At 43.3% G+C, this 16,069-nt stretch overlaps 1 protein-coding gene across 1 annotated transcript; it reads right to left on the minus strand.

Moving 5' to 3' along the window:
* Positions 1–2,122: 2,122 nt before the first annotated feature.
* On the minus strand, positions 2,123–15,599 carry LOC308140738 (metal transporter CNNM4; the record flags this gene model as incomplete). The annotated part of the gene is made up of 8 exons (XM_080510641.1): positions 14,015–15,599; positions 10,247–10,390; positions 9,182–9,316; positions 8,296–8,465; positions 6,695–6,791; positions 5,843–5,932; positions 3,800–3,978; positions 2,123–2,629 (listed from the first exon to the last, which is right to left on the minus strand). The coding sequence occupies exons 1-8, from the start codon at positions 15,579–15,581 to the stop codon at positions 2,123–2,125; spliced, it is 2,889 nt and encodes a 962-aa protein (XP_080366767.1). The 5' UTR covers positions 15,582–15,599.
* Positions 15,600–16,069: the final 470 nt, after the last annotated feature.

Below are 16,069 nucleotides of genomic sequence, written 5' to 3' on the forward strand. Positions count from 1 at the left end.
TATTCTTAAAAATATCGAGACTTTATTCATATATACAGTATTTTTTTCTTTTCATATTTATATACTCTATGGAAACGTAATGCAAACGGAGTTGTGAAATTCAAAGGAAATATATATCTTTGTAAAAAAAAAAGAAAAAGAAATGGACTATTTTGTTTAGGAATTTATCAAACCTACAGAAATGAATGAAAGTCAATGGCTTTTTTTTCTGGTGGCTGATAAACATCTTTCTCAACTGAAATCCTTCACAGCTTTCAATCTTTGGGACAAAAAATAAATATGAAGAAGAAAAAAAAAAACCCATTATTTTGTCACCAATTTCCATTAACAAAAAAAAAGAAAAGAAAAAGAAAAACATAACACAAGAAGGTAGTTTCACGTTCATGTGCAAAATAGTCAATACAGCTCCGCCTTGGAAATACAATGGAGGTAAAGGGAATTTCATTACAAGTAACATCGAAAAATATTTGAAGAAAAAAAGTGATCATTATGAATCTTATGGTTTTAATATTTAAATTTTGGGGGGGAAATCACAGAAAGTCGTATTATTATTATTAATTATAATTTATTTCCCTAATAAATCTCGTTTCTTCGGTCAGGATGATTAAATCAACTCCAAATAAGCTCAATTTTGACACTTTTTCCCAATAAAAACAGGTTTCCTCTCTCTAATACAATGGAAATAAAGGGAATTTGATCGCTCGTGACGTTGAAATGTTGGAAGAGTTTCGCTTAGATTTAAGAACACGATTGTCATGAAAACAGTGGAAGTGAATGGAATTGTATTTTTGTCTATTAAATGTTCTAAATAATTGTTAATAGCAGAAAAGAAAGTTGGAATTCTGTCGAATTTTTGTTTATGAATTCATAACACTGCGAGTCAATGGAGGTAAATGGAATTTGATTGCAAGTCAATGGAAGTTAATGGAATTTGATTGTAAGTGCATTAAAAATTTAAAAGTTATGCCTCTTGAAGGTTTTACAAATTTTTAACCAGACATAAGACAATTATGAATCTAAAAAACAGTGGAAGTAAATGGAATTATTATTTTTTTTTTCTGTTACAAATTCCAAATATTGCCTGAATTGCAGAAAAAAAACTAAATTGTCACACATTTCACGTTCTGTTAAATTTGTTCTACTAACGTATAAATTGCTCGTAACTCTGAACAAAGATGGAAGTCAATGGAATTTTGTTTGTGTTGCCCAAAGCACACAAATCACAAAGTTTATAACGTATATTTTATCAGTGTTTTCAATGAAACTGAATTTACTTTGAATAATGAGAATAATGGATGGATGGATGGATGGAGGTAAACGGAAGTGGTTGCTGATACTGTAAAACTGTGTAAAAATGGAACTGTGTCCTTAAAAATATATAAAACTAAATATATAAAACTTTGGAAATCACAGAAAACAAAGTTGTCACTTAGTTTGAATTCCGTTGACTTTGGTCTCTGAGCTGATAATTAAAGTGAAAAATCGATGTAGGTGAATGGAATATCTGTTTGGTTGTATAAAAACATTTTAGCAACTTTTCTTTTAAACTGTGAAAAATAATTATAAACAATGGAAGTAAATGGAATTCATGTTTGTGTCCTGAAAACGTCTTGGAATATTAAAATATATTAATATTGGAATTTTTTTTACGAATAAATACATTTAATTTGAATACCAAACATAAGAAATTACATAAAATTAATACATAAAAATAAATGAAATAGAACTCAATTAAATAAAATCAACATCACTTAAATTAAGCAAATGGATTTATGTCCTGTAAGATCCTTCAAAAATATTTTGGAAAATAAAAAGCGAAGGAATTTCTAAACTCCCAAAACAAATGTATAAAAAAAAAGAAAAAAAAGATGAATAAATAAAAACTTTGGTTTAAATATTTTATGAGGAACAATTTGTGAATAAATTAAATTGATAAATTAATTAAAGTAAATTTTATTTAATCAAATTAAATGATAATTTCCCTTTATCTCCACTGCATGAAGGCGTCATTCAGTCTTCAATCAAACTCTGTTTTTTTTTTTTTGGGGGGGGGGGCATGCAGGGGTGGGGGGGTTTGGTCTGTGACCTGTGCTGACCCTTACACTCCGACAGGAAGAGGAAGTTAGATGGTGCTCTCGGTGTGGGCGTGGCTGATGGTGTGTACAGGCGGGTGGGGGAGGGGGTGGTGGTGGCTGGGCCGGCGGGGGCCCACGCAGTTCTGCTGCTCGCCGAGCAGCGTGGCCGTCTCCCCGGGCCCGTTGTCCGGTCCCGCAGCGGGCTGCTGGGACTTGGCGACGGCGGCGGCGGCAGAAGTGGGCGTGGCCTGGGAGAGCGCCGCGTGGTTGGCCGGGGGAGCGGGAGGCGTGGCCTGCGGTAGGGACTGGCTGGGGCGGCGGACGGAGACGCCGGGCGGAGGGGCGGCGCGGCCGCCCGGAGGCGTCGGCTGCGCGCTGGAGGGCGGGCGCTTCGCCGGGGGCGTGGCCAGCGGCAGCGGGAAGCGCGTCCCCGGCGGCGTCACCGGCGGCAGGGAGACGGACGTGTCGAGGCGCGGGTGGCTGCCCTCCGGAGACTGAGGCGTGCTGTCCAGCCGCGACGCCAACAGGCCGTTCTGGTACTGAGCACGAGTGATCTGAGGAGGAGAGACGACCTTTGACCTCTGACAGGTTTTCCCCGCGAGAAACACTGAGGCTCAGGGGGGCGTGGCCAACATTTGATTGACACTTCCAGAAACAAGTCAGGGGAAGTTTAATGAATCACTGCCAGAGCCACCTTCCTCCTCCAGACTCATCTAATGCCAGATAATCCAGATTATAAAGCATCTTCCTCCTCTAACATCCAGATTATAGAGTATCTTCCTCCTCTAACACCCGATTATAGAGCATCTTCCTCCTCCAACATCAGATTATAGAGCCTCTTCCTCCTCTAACACCAGATTATAGACCATATTCCTCCTCCAACATCAGATTATAGAGCATCTTCCTCCTCTAACATTAGATTATAGAGCATCTTCCTCCTCTAACATCAGATTATAGACCATATTCCTCCTCCAACATCAGATTATAGAGCATCTTCCTCCTCTAACATCAGATTATAGAGCATCTCCCTCCTCCAACATCAGATTATAGATCATCCTCCCCTAACATCAGATTATAGAGCATCTTCCTCCTCTAACATCGTCCTCTAGTAATTGATGTGACTATACATAATCCAGATTATACAGATTCTTCTTTCTGACTGATGTAATCAGATAATCCAGATTATAGACCATATTCCTCCTCCAACATCAGATTATAGAGCATCTTCCTCCTCTAACATCAGATTATAGAGCATCTCCCTCCTCCAACATCAGATTATAGATCATCCTCCCCTAACATCAGATTATAGAGCATCTTCCTCCCCCATCATCAGATTATAGAGCATCTTCCTCCTCTAACATCGTCCTCTAGTAATTGATGTGACTATACATAATCCAGATTATACAGATTCTTCTTTCTGACTGATGTAATCAGATAATCCAGATTATAGAGCATCTTCCTCCTCTAACATCAGATTATAGAGCATCTTCCTCCTCTAGTAATTGATGTGACAATACATAATCCAGATTAAACAGATTCTTCTTTCTGACTGATGTAACCAGATAATCCAGATAACTGAGCGTCTCCCTCCTACCAGCAGGTTATAGCCAACATCAGGATTATGAGGCTCGAACGAGTGAATTGGTGACAAACGGCTCAGCTAAATTCTCTGCCATGCCAGTTACAGTAAAGTAACTGTACTCTGAAGAAGTAACTGGGATTACCTTGACGAACTGCAGGTCGGACAGCGCCCGGACGCAGAAGTCGGGGACGTACTGGAACGGCGTTCCCGGGATCTGGGTGTTGCTGCCGCCCACCGAGCCGCCGCCCTCCGGGCCGCGCTCGGTGCAGCTCAGCGACGCCGAGCGGTTCAGGTTCCCGCCGTGAGACGGCGAGCGGAACTCTGGAGGGACGAGACGGGGGGGACGGGGGGACGGGGGGGACGGAGAGACAATGAGCCGGAGGTACAGGAGGCGGTTCACCACGGCGGCGAGACAAAGATGGAGAGGAAACGCGAGATGAGATGAGAAGAGAAGAGTGCAGCAAACACGCAGGTTCAGCATCTTCTGCCATCGGTGATGACGTGAGGGGGCGTGGCTTGGCCTGAGGGGGAGGAGCTTCAGTGCTATTGTGATGTCATGGGAGGGGGCGTGGCCTGGTTTGAGTAAGGAGGAGTGTTTTCAGGGATGGAATCACTGAAATGGAAACAGTAAGTGTGAAGGTTGGGGTTCGGCCACCAGGGGGAGCGCTTTTTAATATATTATAACATTATTGTAGGATTTGACTTCTTAAATTCAAACTTTCAAAGTAAAAGTTGACTTTTTAAGTAAAAGTTGACTTTTTAAGCAAATCACTAAATAATACACCAAACTGGATTTAAACTATATTTTCCTTAGAGGTTTTATTTTATTTACAAGATTTTAAATATCCATAAAAATGATTTAAATGACTCATCTTCACTTTAATCTTGCAACACTTTTTAATTGTATTCACAGCTTTTATAGGTTTTTTTTTATAGCTTTTATTGTTATTTATTTCATAACATTTTGATTTCACTTGAAATGTTTTAGATTTAACCTAAATCAGTTCTATTCTTTAAAAATGTATTCTCACTTTCAACATTTTGTTACTTCGTGTGTAAAACATTGATATTGTTATTGAGGCAATGGGAAAATGATAATTTTAAACAAAAATCTGCAGATTAAAGAGAACTGAACTAGAGAGAACTAAATGGAGCGCGATTTGGATTAATGACGAGAACAATACTTGATATGAAAAGAAACTCTCAGAAAACAAACCGGCGGTTTGAAGGTGAGAAGAGATGAGGTCAGAGGTCAAAAGGTGAGAGGGAGGGAGGGGTGACGGGTCGGCCGGCAGAGGGCGCTGCTCCCATCCAGCAAGTCCACGACTCAAACTCACCTGGTTGATTAGGAAAATCTAATAATGGCAAGAAAAAAAGATTTGTATATTTTATTTAGTTTACCTTTTATTTCTTACCTTTTGATAAAAAAGTCTATTTTTGTTTATTATTTAATTTTTTATTTTTTATTTTTTTTGTGCTAAGAAGGTCAAAAGATATTCTTTTCTCATTAAAAATTCTAAAATATTCAAAGAAAAATCATATTGTCCTCAATGTATATTTAATGAAATTTAAAACAAATTATACCTGATTTAAAATAAATGTAAATTAAAAACTTATTACAAATTAAAACATTGTTTTTCTGAAGTTTTACAGGTTTTTTTTTATTATTTAGAATTTCTCATTTAAAAAAAAATTACAATTTATTTATTTATTTTTTACTTTTATTGAATAAAAAGCAAAAACAAAATGTATCAATCTAATTTTGGACGTTTTCAGAAATTTTGTTACGGTAATAAAAAGTCCAAAAGTAACTAAATTGAATAACTACAATTAATATTAAAGAATAAAAACATTTGAAAAAAAGATTTTTTTAAATTGAAATTAAAAACAGACTGTCAAAATAAAAGTACCAAGTTGGATTGTTATTCCGGTGACTGTAAGAGTTAAACCACTAAGTTGGATTGTTATTACGGTGACTGTCAAAATAAAACTAATAAGTTGATTTGCCTTGGGATTTTAAATGTTTTTGTTTTTTTTGTGATTTTGTTTGATTAAACAAAGTTTGATTTAATAAACGTAACTTGCTGGAGGAGGGATGAAGATGATGAGAAAGAAAAAAGGGAGATGGGTGAGTAAATCGGACCCCTCGGACCCCCCCACCCCTCCCCTCCCCCGGTTTGGTTACCTGGGAAACGAGAGAAGAGAGAGAACCTCTTTAGAGAGAGGCGTCGTGGAGGGGGGGACGCCACTGAGGGGGAGAGGGGAGGGGTGACGGCTGGGCGAGGGGGGGGGGGGCAGAGAGACAGAGGGAGAGAGTTTTATTTTGGAGGGGGGGGCTCTCTTCTGCTCCAATCTAGAGACGACCTTCTTTTCCGATCCCACTCCACAGAAAAACACTTACAATGAAACGACAGTTCAACACTTTCTGCTCCGTGTTTCTGTGGAAAAACATCGAAACTCCACCACTTTGTTTTATTCTTCAAGATTTAATATATAAAGATTTAACATAGCGTCGATTAATTCCGCTTAATGTAGCCGAATTTAGCTGAATTTATCGAAATATAACGTGAATTAGCGTAACTCAATGAAACGTAACAGCACCACATAGCTACATTACGTAGCGCGTTTTCTAATTCCTGCACTCTGGAACCCGCTTAAATTAGCGAAACATTAACGCTCAACTTGTTGTAGCGTAGCTTAACGTGGCGTATCATAATTGAACTAAGGAAACATAACTTGACCATAACGTAATACGACGTAGCGCCAGATAGCTAATTTCAGCATGACTCAGCTCAACGTCACACGGCTCGACTTAATCTACTGTAGCTTCGCTAAAAATAGCTTTAGCTTAACTTATAGCAAAGTTAAATTTAGTGCAAGAAAGTCGTAAGAGGTCAACGTGGATAATGCAAGTCACGATGTGTTTAGCTATGCTAAGCTAACTTTCATAGGTACGTTTGGCCGCAATCACGTCGTGAGTGACGACACGCCGCTACACCAAGCTACGCTACGTAGCTCAATGCTGATTGTTGCTCACCGAGTGACGGCGCGCTCAGGGCCATCACGCCGTAGTACGAAAACGGACCCGTTTCAAACATCATGTTCTCGTTTCCGGCCTCCACCTCCACCCGACCCTGAAACACACAAAGTCACAAAAACGTTCAATCCCGAGCGACTCGTTCATCAACGCTAGCTTGTCGCTAAAAATTTTAAACCACCTGTTTATTTCCAATTTATTTAGTTTAGTGGTGGCGTGACGGTATTCGACCGGTACCGCCACGGTAACGGCGTGGAAGAAGAGGAAGACGAAGAAAGATGAAAAGAAGAAGAAAAATGAAAAGAACACGATAAAAAGGATGATGAAAAGAAGACGGAGGAGAAGAAGATAAAGAAACCAGACAAAAAGAAGAATGAAGATGACAAAAAGGAGACAGAAGACAAAGGAGAAGAAGAAACCAGAAGAAAACAAGAAAGACGAAAAGAAAATGAAGATGAAAAGAAGAGACAAAAAGAAGACGAAGGTGAAGAACAAGAAACCAGACGAAAAGAAGACAGGGAAGAAAAAAATTACGGTAACGAAAAGAAGAAAGACAAAAAGAAGATGAAGATGAAAAGGAAATGGAGAAGAAAAACAAAAAGAGAAAGGAGAAGAAGAAGAAACGAGAAGAAAAGAACGGTGAAAAAATGTAGAAGACGACAAAAAGAAGGAGACGAAAGGAAGAACAAAAGGAGAAGATGAAAAGAACCAGAGAAACGAAGACGGAGAAGAAACATGAAAATGAGACAAAAGGAGAAGGCATTCGTTCAGTTTTATTCTATTTTTTTACTTTCTATAACAGGAGATGGTATTTCAAAATAAAGTTGTTGGGTTTTTTTTGTTTTTTTAAAAGCTGCTCTTATACTGATCTTATTTTGTCGCTTTGTTTTTTTTCTGAATTTTGAGAATCGAGTGGCTGCAGGTAACAGAAACACTTTGACACAGTGTGAATAAAACATGGAGCCACAGACGATCTGTTTACACACACACACACACACACACACACACACACACACACACACACACACACACACACACACACACACACACACACACACACACACACACACACACACACACACACACACACACACACACACACACAGAAACAGAGAAACAGGAGCGATGTGTTCAGGTTCCATTCGGAGTGTCAGAATTCACACCGTCCACACCTCGGGTGTCAACCGGCTCAGCAAACGCGAACTTCCATTTCCTCAAAAATACAAACATTTTAAAACGTGCAACTGTAAATTTATCTGCATTTTTTTAATGCTCATTCAATTTATTTTTGTTATGTATAAATAAAACATGTTATCATTTAACCCCCCCTCCCCATGACCTTTGACCTCCAACAGCTAACCAGGATGATGACATCACAGCATCATATCAGATTATAGGGACTTGGAAACATCAATCAGATTAAAACTGAAAATTAATTGCTGATAATTTTGTGACCTTGGACCTTTGAAATTTCAAAATAAAAGGTACAAAAACAACTGAAAAAGTAATCAAAAGTTTCCCGTTCCTAAACTGGAATCGAAGCTTCGTAAACACAACGCAGAGAACATGTTTTTGTTTTGGTCACGGCGGTTGGCGTTCACCTGCAGGATGAGCACAAAGTAGTCGACGGCCTTGCCCCGCTGGTACAGGAAGTGCTGCGGCGAACGTTTGTCGTTGTCGTTGAATTTGAGCTCCTGGATGACGTCGGGATGGCGGAGGATCCTCAGCAGAACCTTCTCTGTGATGTAGAACGGCCCGAACAGGCTGACCTCTGCAGGGGAACGGACAAGGAGGAGCCACGGCGTTAGCATCGCCGCCATCTCCAGCGAGCGTAAACAAACCCCGTGTTTGTCGGGGGTCGGCATTGTTGGCCTGGTGCTAGGCTAGGCTAATGTAGCATTGGTAAAACTCTTATTATTTTTTTGTGCGCGATAGCCACATGGTGATGTAGCTAAACTAACGTAGCACGTAGCGTTGCTAAAACTCGCGTTACTGTTTGGGCTGATAGCCATGCAGTGAAGTAGCTAAGCTAACATAGCATAGCATGGAGCATTGCTAACACGAGCATTGGATTTTTGGGGGTGCGATAGTTTAGTTACATCACCATGTGGCTATCGCACCCCCAAAAAACAATGCTTGTGTTAGCAATGCTCCATTCTATGCTAATTGCTATTGCTAACACGAGCATTGTTTTTTTTGGGGGTGCGATAGCCACATGGTGATGTAGCTAAACTAACGTAGCATGTAGCATTACTAACAAAAGCACTGCTGTGTGGGGTGTGGAAGCCACATGCTGATGCAGCTAAGCTAATATAGCATTGGTAAAACTAGCAATGTTGTTCGGGGTGATAGCCACATGGTGACATTGCTAAGCTAATACAGCATGTAGCATTGCTAACACTAGCATTGTTGTTTGAGGTGTGATAGCCACATGCCGACATCACTAAGCTAACGTAGCATGTAGCATTGCCAGCAGTGTTCGCCGACCTGTAGCCAGGAAGCGGTGAGCGGCGAGCATGAGCTGAGGAGAAATCTTCACTTTACTGTCGGCGTCGTGTTTGAAGGCGGAGAAGTCGCGCTTGCTCTTGTTGGGGTCGACTTTTTTCCTGTTCCTGTTGTCAGCTGCAGGGGGCGATAGAGAAAAAACTGAGGTATTCTACCCTACGATACATTACATTTGCCTACTCTTCCATATATTACGCTAAATTATTCTACCGTACGATATGCTACTCTACATTTTCCTACCCTTTGTTACGTTACGCTACATTATCGTACCCTGCGTTATGCTACACTCAGATATTCTATACTACCCTACCCTGCAATACATTACTCTACATTATTGTACCTTACGTTACACTACATTATCGTACCGTGTTATGCTACACTCAGATATCCAATCCTCCCCTGCTCTGCATTACCCTACATTACCGTACCCTACATTATGTTACCCTACATTACTGTACCTGTTACTGCACGCTACAATAATCTACCCTACGTTACACTATGATAGCCTACGTTACATTACCTTACATTATCATACCCTATGCAACACTACCCTACCTTATCCTACCCCATGTTTAGTTACATCACGATATCCTACCTCCGTACCTTCCGTTATCTTACATTATCCTACTCGATGTTACGTTTCCCTACATTACCGTACCCTACGTTATGTTACACTATGTTATTCCAAACTACGTTACGCACTCCTACATTATCCTACTCTACATTAACCTACCTTATCGTACCCTACGTTATGTTACACTACTTTACCCTACCCCATGGTATGGTACACTACGATATCCTACCCTACGTTACCTTACACTACCTTATCCTACCCCATGTTAAGTTACATTACAATATCCTACTCTACTTTCCGTTACCCTACATTATCCCACCCTACGTTATCCTATATTATATTGACTTATATTTACGTAACATTCAGTCTGAAGGCGAAAAAACTGAAAAAGTATCAATAGTAAAACTGCTGTAATATTATCGGTAATGTGAATATTTATAACAGCAGCACCAGTCGTCGTTCTGCCGACTCACTGTAGAGGTCGGACTCGTCGAGGATTTCCGATTTGATGATCTCCTCGATGACGTCCTCCAAAGTGACCAACCCCAGAACCTCGTAGAACGGATCCCCCTCCCCCTCGTTGTTCACCTTCTGCACGATGGCCAGGTGGGATTTACCTGGCGGAGGACACACACACACACACACACACACACATAAGCGAGTTACCATGACGACGGGTGGGTTACCAGCGAAAGTCAACCTCCTTGATTTCTATTGGCGACACGTCAGCCCACTTCTCACAGTGCCTGACATCATTTAGAACCAATGAGGACAGGTGTGTGGGTGGGGGGAGGGGGGGGGGGGGGGGGTAATCAGATTAGCTCCGCCCCCCCCGATGTATCCTCGCTGTGGGTTTAAGGGAGCAGGACGTGAGACGAGGAGCTTTAGAGAGGAAGTGTCAAGGCCGGGTTAAAAATAAACTCCTGATCGCTCGCTAAGCTAGCACCCCCCCCCACCTCCGCCACGGGAGCGCGGCGAGGTCAGCGGGACGCTTGCACCTGGCCGCTAGTTAACCTCCACCGTGCTAACGCTATGTCACCTTGCTGCGTTTCTCGAGCCGCCGTGGAGCAGGAAGGAGTTTTATTGCCACGGCACCTTTTGCGGACGCCGGGACAAAAGTTGCTATCGCTAGCCCCCTTGCAGCGACGTCAGCAAATACGCAAGCTAATAGCTAAAAAGTGGGTTCAGACAGAAGAGTTATCCTTCACTGATTTTTTTTAATAGAAGCGGTCTTCTTCCTCGTCTACATTAGCAAACATGCACGAACAAACAAAGAGAAGACGTCTTCAGGCTGAAGGAAGCACCGACACAAGCAGCAGCATCATTAATTCACGAGCCGACGTATGACTCGGCATTTTTAAACCTGCCGGGCATCGTGACTCGGCCTTCCGATGCACCGCCAGGAAAAAGTCTCTAAGTGGAGACGAAATCAATAATCGTCGTCCTCCAAGTTTCCATCTTAATACGTCACGGACTTTAAAAGGGAACTTGAAGGAAACTAGAGCTACACTCGGTAGAGCGCAGGTCAACGCCACATTTGTTTGCGCGACCGATTTAGCATCTTAGCCCTTAGCTGATATTGACACTAATTAGCCCGTTAAGCAGCAACGTCACTGCGTGAATCTCTGAGCAGGGAGCGTCCCCATAGCAACAGACGCCGATCTCCTTTGATGTCCACTTTGTATGGGAAAAATTTTTACGCAGCTCTTTGGGGATTTGTTCGGTAACGGAGAGCCGCTAACGTCCCGTAATCTAACCCATTGGTTCGTTGGATGATGAGAGAATCCTCCATGCAATATTTGCAGGAGAATTTTTTGGCGAAAAGTTGGTACAAACGTACAAACGAGGTTGTTTTCAGTTGAAAGAGGTTCTGCGGAGTGACGCAGGTTCACCAGCAGCTATAAAAAGCCTCGGCTGCAGGTGACGCTCACTCACACCGACAGCTGAACTTTCTCTGGCTCTTCAGCGGGTTTGAAGGACGCCGGGCCTCGTGCACCAGCATCGCCCGTGCACCAGCGTCCTCGTGCACCAGCATCGCCCGTGCACCAGCAACCACCCACCCCCCGCCCGTGCACCGGCGCTGCACATTAGCGGCGGCTCACACATTAGCTGGGATTTCCAGGTGTGGATGTCAGCGCTCAGATTTCCCCGCATTAATCCGGCGCGACCGAACGTGAACGTGCGGCGGCAGCGGCGGCTGATTCCCGCGATTAGATGCTGAAATCCCGACACACTGGCGGCAGATTAACGGCGACACCGAGGGAGCCACTCCACCGCGTCCTTTAGCTGCTTAACTTAAGTCTGATCTCTGCAATTGTTCAAATGATCTCATTGTCTTTGTTGGAAAATTGATTCGGAACCGTTCGTACACAGAGAATTCCTCTATATTTGTAGAAAATGAACCTGCGACAGGATCTGGAGGCGAGAGAACGACGGAAAACTGCAAACATTTGCAATGAAAATGTGAAAATCTGTATATATTTTGTATTTTGCTTCATGTAGTTCTATTTTTTTTTTATCAGATTGGAGCCTCTTCTAATAAAGATCTTATTGACTCAGCTTCTTTTTTTGTAGAAATTGAATTTATACGATAGAAACTGAACTAAACGATTACGATATTTATTTTAAATTGTAATTTGATTAGAAATGTATGGATTTTTAATTCGATGTAAGCGTTTTGTAGAGCAAATTCTATTAATGGCGCCTGTTCTTTTTCATTTTTAAAAGGTAAATGGATGGGAAACTTGAGTTAGTCCACGTTTTATGAACTTTTTTGGGGATTCTAGTTGAATAAAAGTTGTTTTTATTCACACGTCTATTATGACCGACCATCAATATTGCTCATATTTTCATAGAAATTTAATATAATACATGATATGACGCTGTCATGATGATGAAAATGTACATTATTTACTTAATATAACACACTGAGAGACACCAACTGATTTTAATTGTAAAAAATCTGTATTTTTGCATCAGATTTGAGGTTTTGAGTCAAAATTAAATTCAAAACAAAACAGCGAAACCATTAAAATCTGCAAATTGAAGACATTAAATTACTTTTAATAATAGTTTGAGTAAAAATCAGTTTAATTTCACATTTCACTTAGGATAATTGCACTTTTTAAAAATCTAATAATATAAAAAGGTTTTCTCTCCTGTTTTTGTGCAAATTAAATTCATATTAAAATAAACTGAGATTATTATAAAAATCTGCGGGTTATTTATTCACTTTTGGTTTTTGAAGCATTGAATGTAAAAATAGATGTAAATCTAAACATTTTAAGTCTGACTTTAAGTCCAAAACTTGTACAATGTGGGGAATAATTGCAAATTTGAACTTTTCACGTGAAATAATTGAATTACAGGAAGAGAAGAGACGTTGTTTTTAACTTAAAGCTTCCAGAAGATCAAAAAAGTAGAAAAAAACATCCTCAGCCCACAAATGCAGGATTCTTACAAATAAAACTTTACAAGATTTACTGCCAAGAATGTTTGTGACTACAAACCACAGATTTCTCTCACTTTTCCAAGGTTATTTTACTGATTTAATTTTTTTGTATTTACAGTATATTTCTCTATATTTTTGTGTAACAGTTTGCTTTCAGAGGAAGTTCCTATTTTAATATTTCTGGTTTATATTTCTACTCTGCGTTATTGATTTAATTAGTTATTTCTTTCTTTTTATTGTGATTTTTTTTTAATTTCTAATTATTTCCTGAGCTCCTTTGAACTATTTCCCAGGAGGCGAATAAAGTATTTATTATTATTTGATTTCCAATCTATTATTTAGAGTCTCCACTCAGACATCAGAAGGATTAATTTGGGGAAACGAGCAGCAGATTGAAGATACAGGATAGAGTTGCTCCAAAAGGTTGGCGACTTTTTACGCAGTGAAGAAGCGGCCACAAAAATCACCTCATTGTTTTCCCAACTATTAAAAACAACGGTCATGAACTGCATATAAGTAAATAAAATAAATTGATTAATTAAAAAAAAAACTCCTGGATTTCAATCGATTCTCGCGCGCACCCAAACAAACACGACTTTCCGCATCGGGAGGCTGAAACGTCTCGGAGCGCCGCGCGTAAAAAAGGCGCCGCCGGCTGTCGTGCGTAAAAGTGGGCTGCGATGTTCCACTGATCGATACGGCGTGATCGATACCGATACAGACAGGCGGGAAGAGGGGGGTATGGGGAAAGGGGAAAGGGGAAAGGGGAAAGGGGGGGGTTTCCACGCACCTTTCTTGAACTCCTCCAGCATGGCGTCCAGCTTGGTGTCGTGGAAGACGAAGTGCACCGGGTGGTTGTAAAACTTGGTGATGGTCTTCAGGGTGGTGCAGTCGTCCGGGTCCACGAAGGCCAGGTCCTTCACGTACAGGATGTCCACGATGTTGGAGCACTCGTCGTCGTACACCGGGATGCGCGTGTAGCCGCTCTCCATGATCTCCGACATGGTGTTGAAGTCCAGCACGGCGTCCGCCTGGATCATGAAGCAGTTGCTCAGCGGCGTCATCACGTCCTCCACCGTCTTGGTGCGCAGCTCGAGCGCGCCCTGGATCATGTTGAGCTCCTCCTTCACCAGGTCGTTGTACGGCTCCGTCACCTTCAGCATCCCCACCAGCTTCTCGCGGTTGTACACGGTGCCGATCTCCTGGCCCAGCAGCACGTCCAGCAGCTTGCTCACCGGGTACGACAGCGGGAACGTGAGCAGCATGAACAGCTTGGTCACCGCGATGGTGTTGGCGCCGACCGCCAGGCCGTGGCGCGAGCACAGCGCCTGCGGCACGATCTCGCCGAAGATGACGATGCCCACGGTGGAGGCGACCACGGCGCCCAGGCCGGAGCCGGTCAGGTCGTCGAGCAGGATGGTGAGCGTGGTGTTCACGAGCACGTTGCCGAGCAGCAGCGAGCACAGCAGGTAGTTGCCCTTGCTGCGGATGGGCTCGATCTTGCGCGCGTACTTCTTCTCCTTGTCGGTGCCGCAGCTCTGCACGATGCGCAGCTCCATGGGGTCGAGCGCCATCAGCCCCAGGTTGAGGCCGCTGAACATGCCGGACAGCACGAGCAGGCACGAGATGAGGATGGCCTGCAGCCACACGGGCAGCAGCGACTTCTTCTCCTCCAGCACGAGCAGCCGGCCGTCCGTGTCGCCCAGCGGCACCCAGCGCCCGCCGCCGCCGGCGGAGGGGTCGTCCGCGCCCCGCGTGCACACCGCGTACTCCTTCTGCGGCTCGCTCTTGCGCAGCGGCTTCACGCGCACGCTGAGCAGCCCCGACGTGCCGCCGCCGCTCACGTTCATGAAGCTCCCCACCACGATGTCCTTGGTGAAGTCGGTGCAAGTCCTGCCGCCCGGCGCGAGCATCATGCCGCTCCTGGCCGCAGCCTCCTCCTCCTCCACCGCCGCCACCACCTCCTTACCTTCCTGCTCCTCATCCTCCTCATCCTCCCCCTCCTCGCCGTCCGTCAGCTCCGAGAAGCGGATCTGCGTCCAGGTGCCCGCGTGCAGCCGCAGCCCGTAGAAGCGCAGCGTCACGGAGCTCTCCTCGGTCACCTGGATGACTCCGTCGTCATTGGTGCTGGCCGGCTTGTCGCTGCGCTCCAGCCGCATGCCGAGCACCTGACTCCCCGCGCCGCCTCGGCCGCCGCCACCGCCGCCTCCTCCTCCTCCTCCTCCCCCGCCGGACCCCGCCGCCGCTGCCGCCACCGCCGCCGCCCCGGCCGTCTCCGAGCGGCCGCCGACGGCGCTCCACAGGCAGATGATGAAGGTGAGAGCGTAACCCTGCTGCCCGCTCCATTCTGTCGCCATGTTTGTTTCTCTGCTCGGCGACCTGGCAGCTGTGACGTCATTTACTCATGTCCGAGCGGCCCCGCCCCCACCCACCGCCGCACAAACACACCCCCGGTAACCCCGCCCACCGCGCCGCGACAGGTAGGGCTAATAAACAAACACACCGCCGTGTGACGTCACAACACAAACAACCGGTCAGAAGAATAAGAATACATTCATTCAGAAGAATAAATAAACCGGAAGAATAAATAATAATAAAAACAAAGGAATTAAACCACAACAATAATGTTGATAACAATTCAAACTAAAACACACCAGATTATGTATGATGTAAATATGAATAAAAAACGTTGATATACGAAAAAAGTTAGGATTTAAGAAAGGAGACGTTTCATTACACTTTCAGCTGTTTTCATGAATAAAAATCAAAATGTACAAAGTCCGAAAAGTATAAACGTGAACAATGAAATATACAATCAAACATGAAAATACAAAAAAAATGAGAG

This window comes from Blennius ocellaris (genome assembly GCF_963422515.1).
Source record: "Blennius ocellaris genome assembly, chromosome: 15".
Classification (NCBI taxonomy): domain Eukaryota; kingdom Metazoa; phylum Chordata; class Actinopteri; order Blenniiformes; family Blenniidae; genus Blennius; species Blennius ocellaris.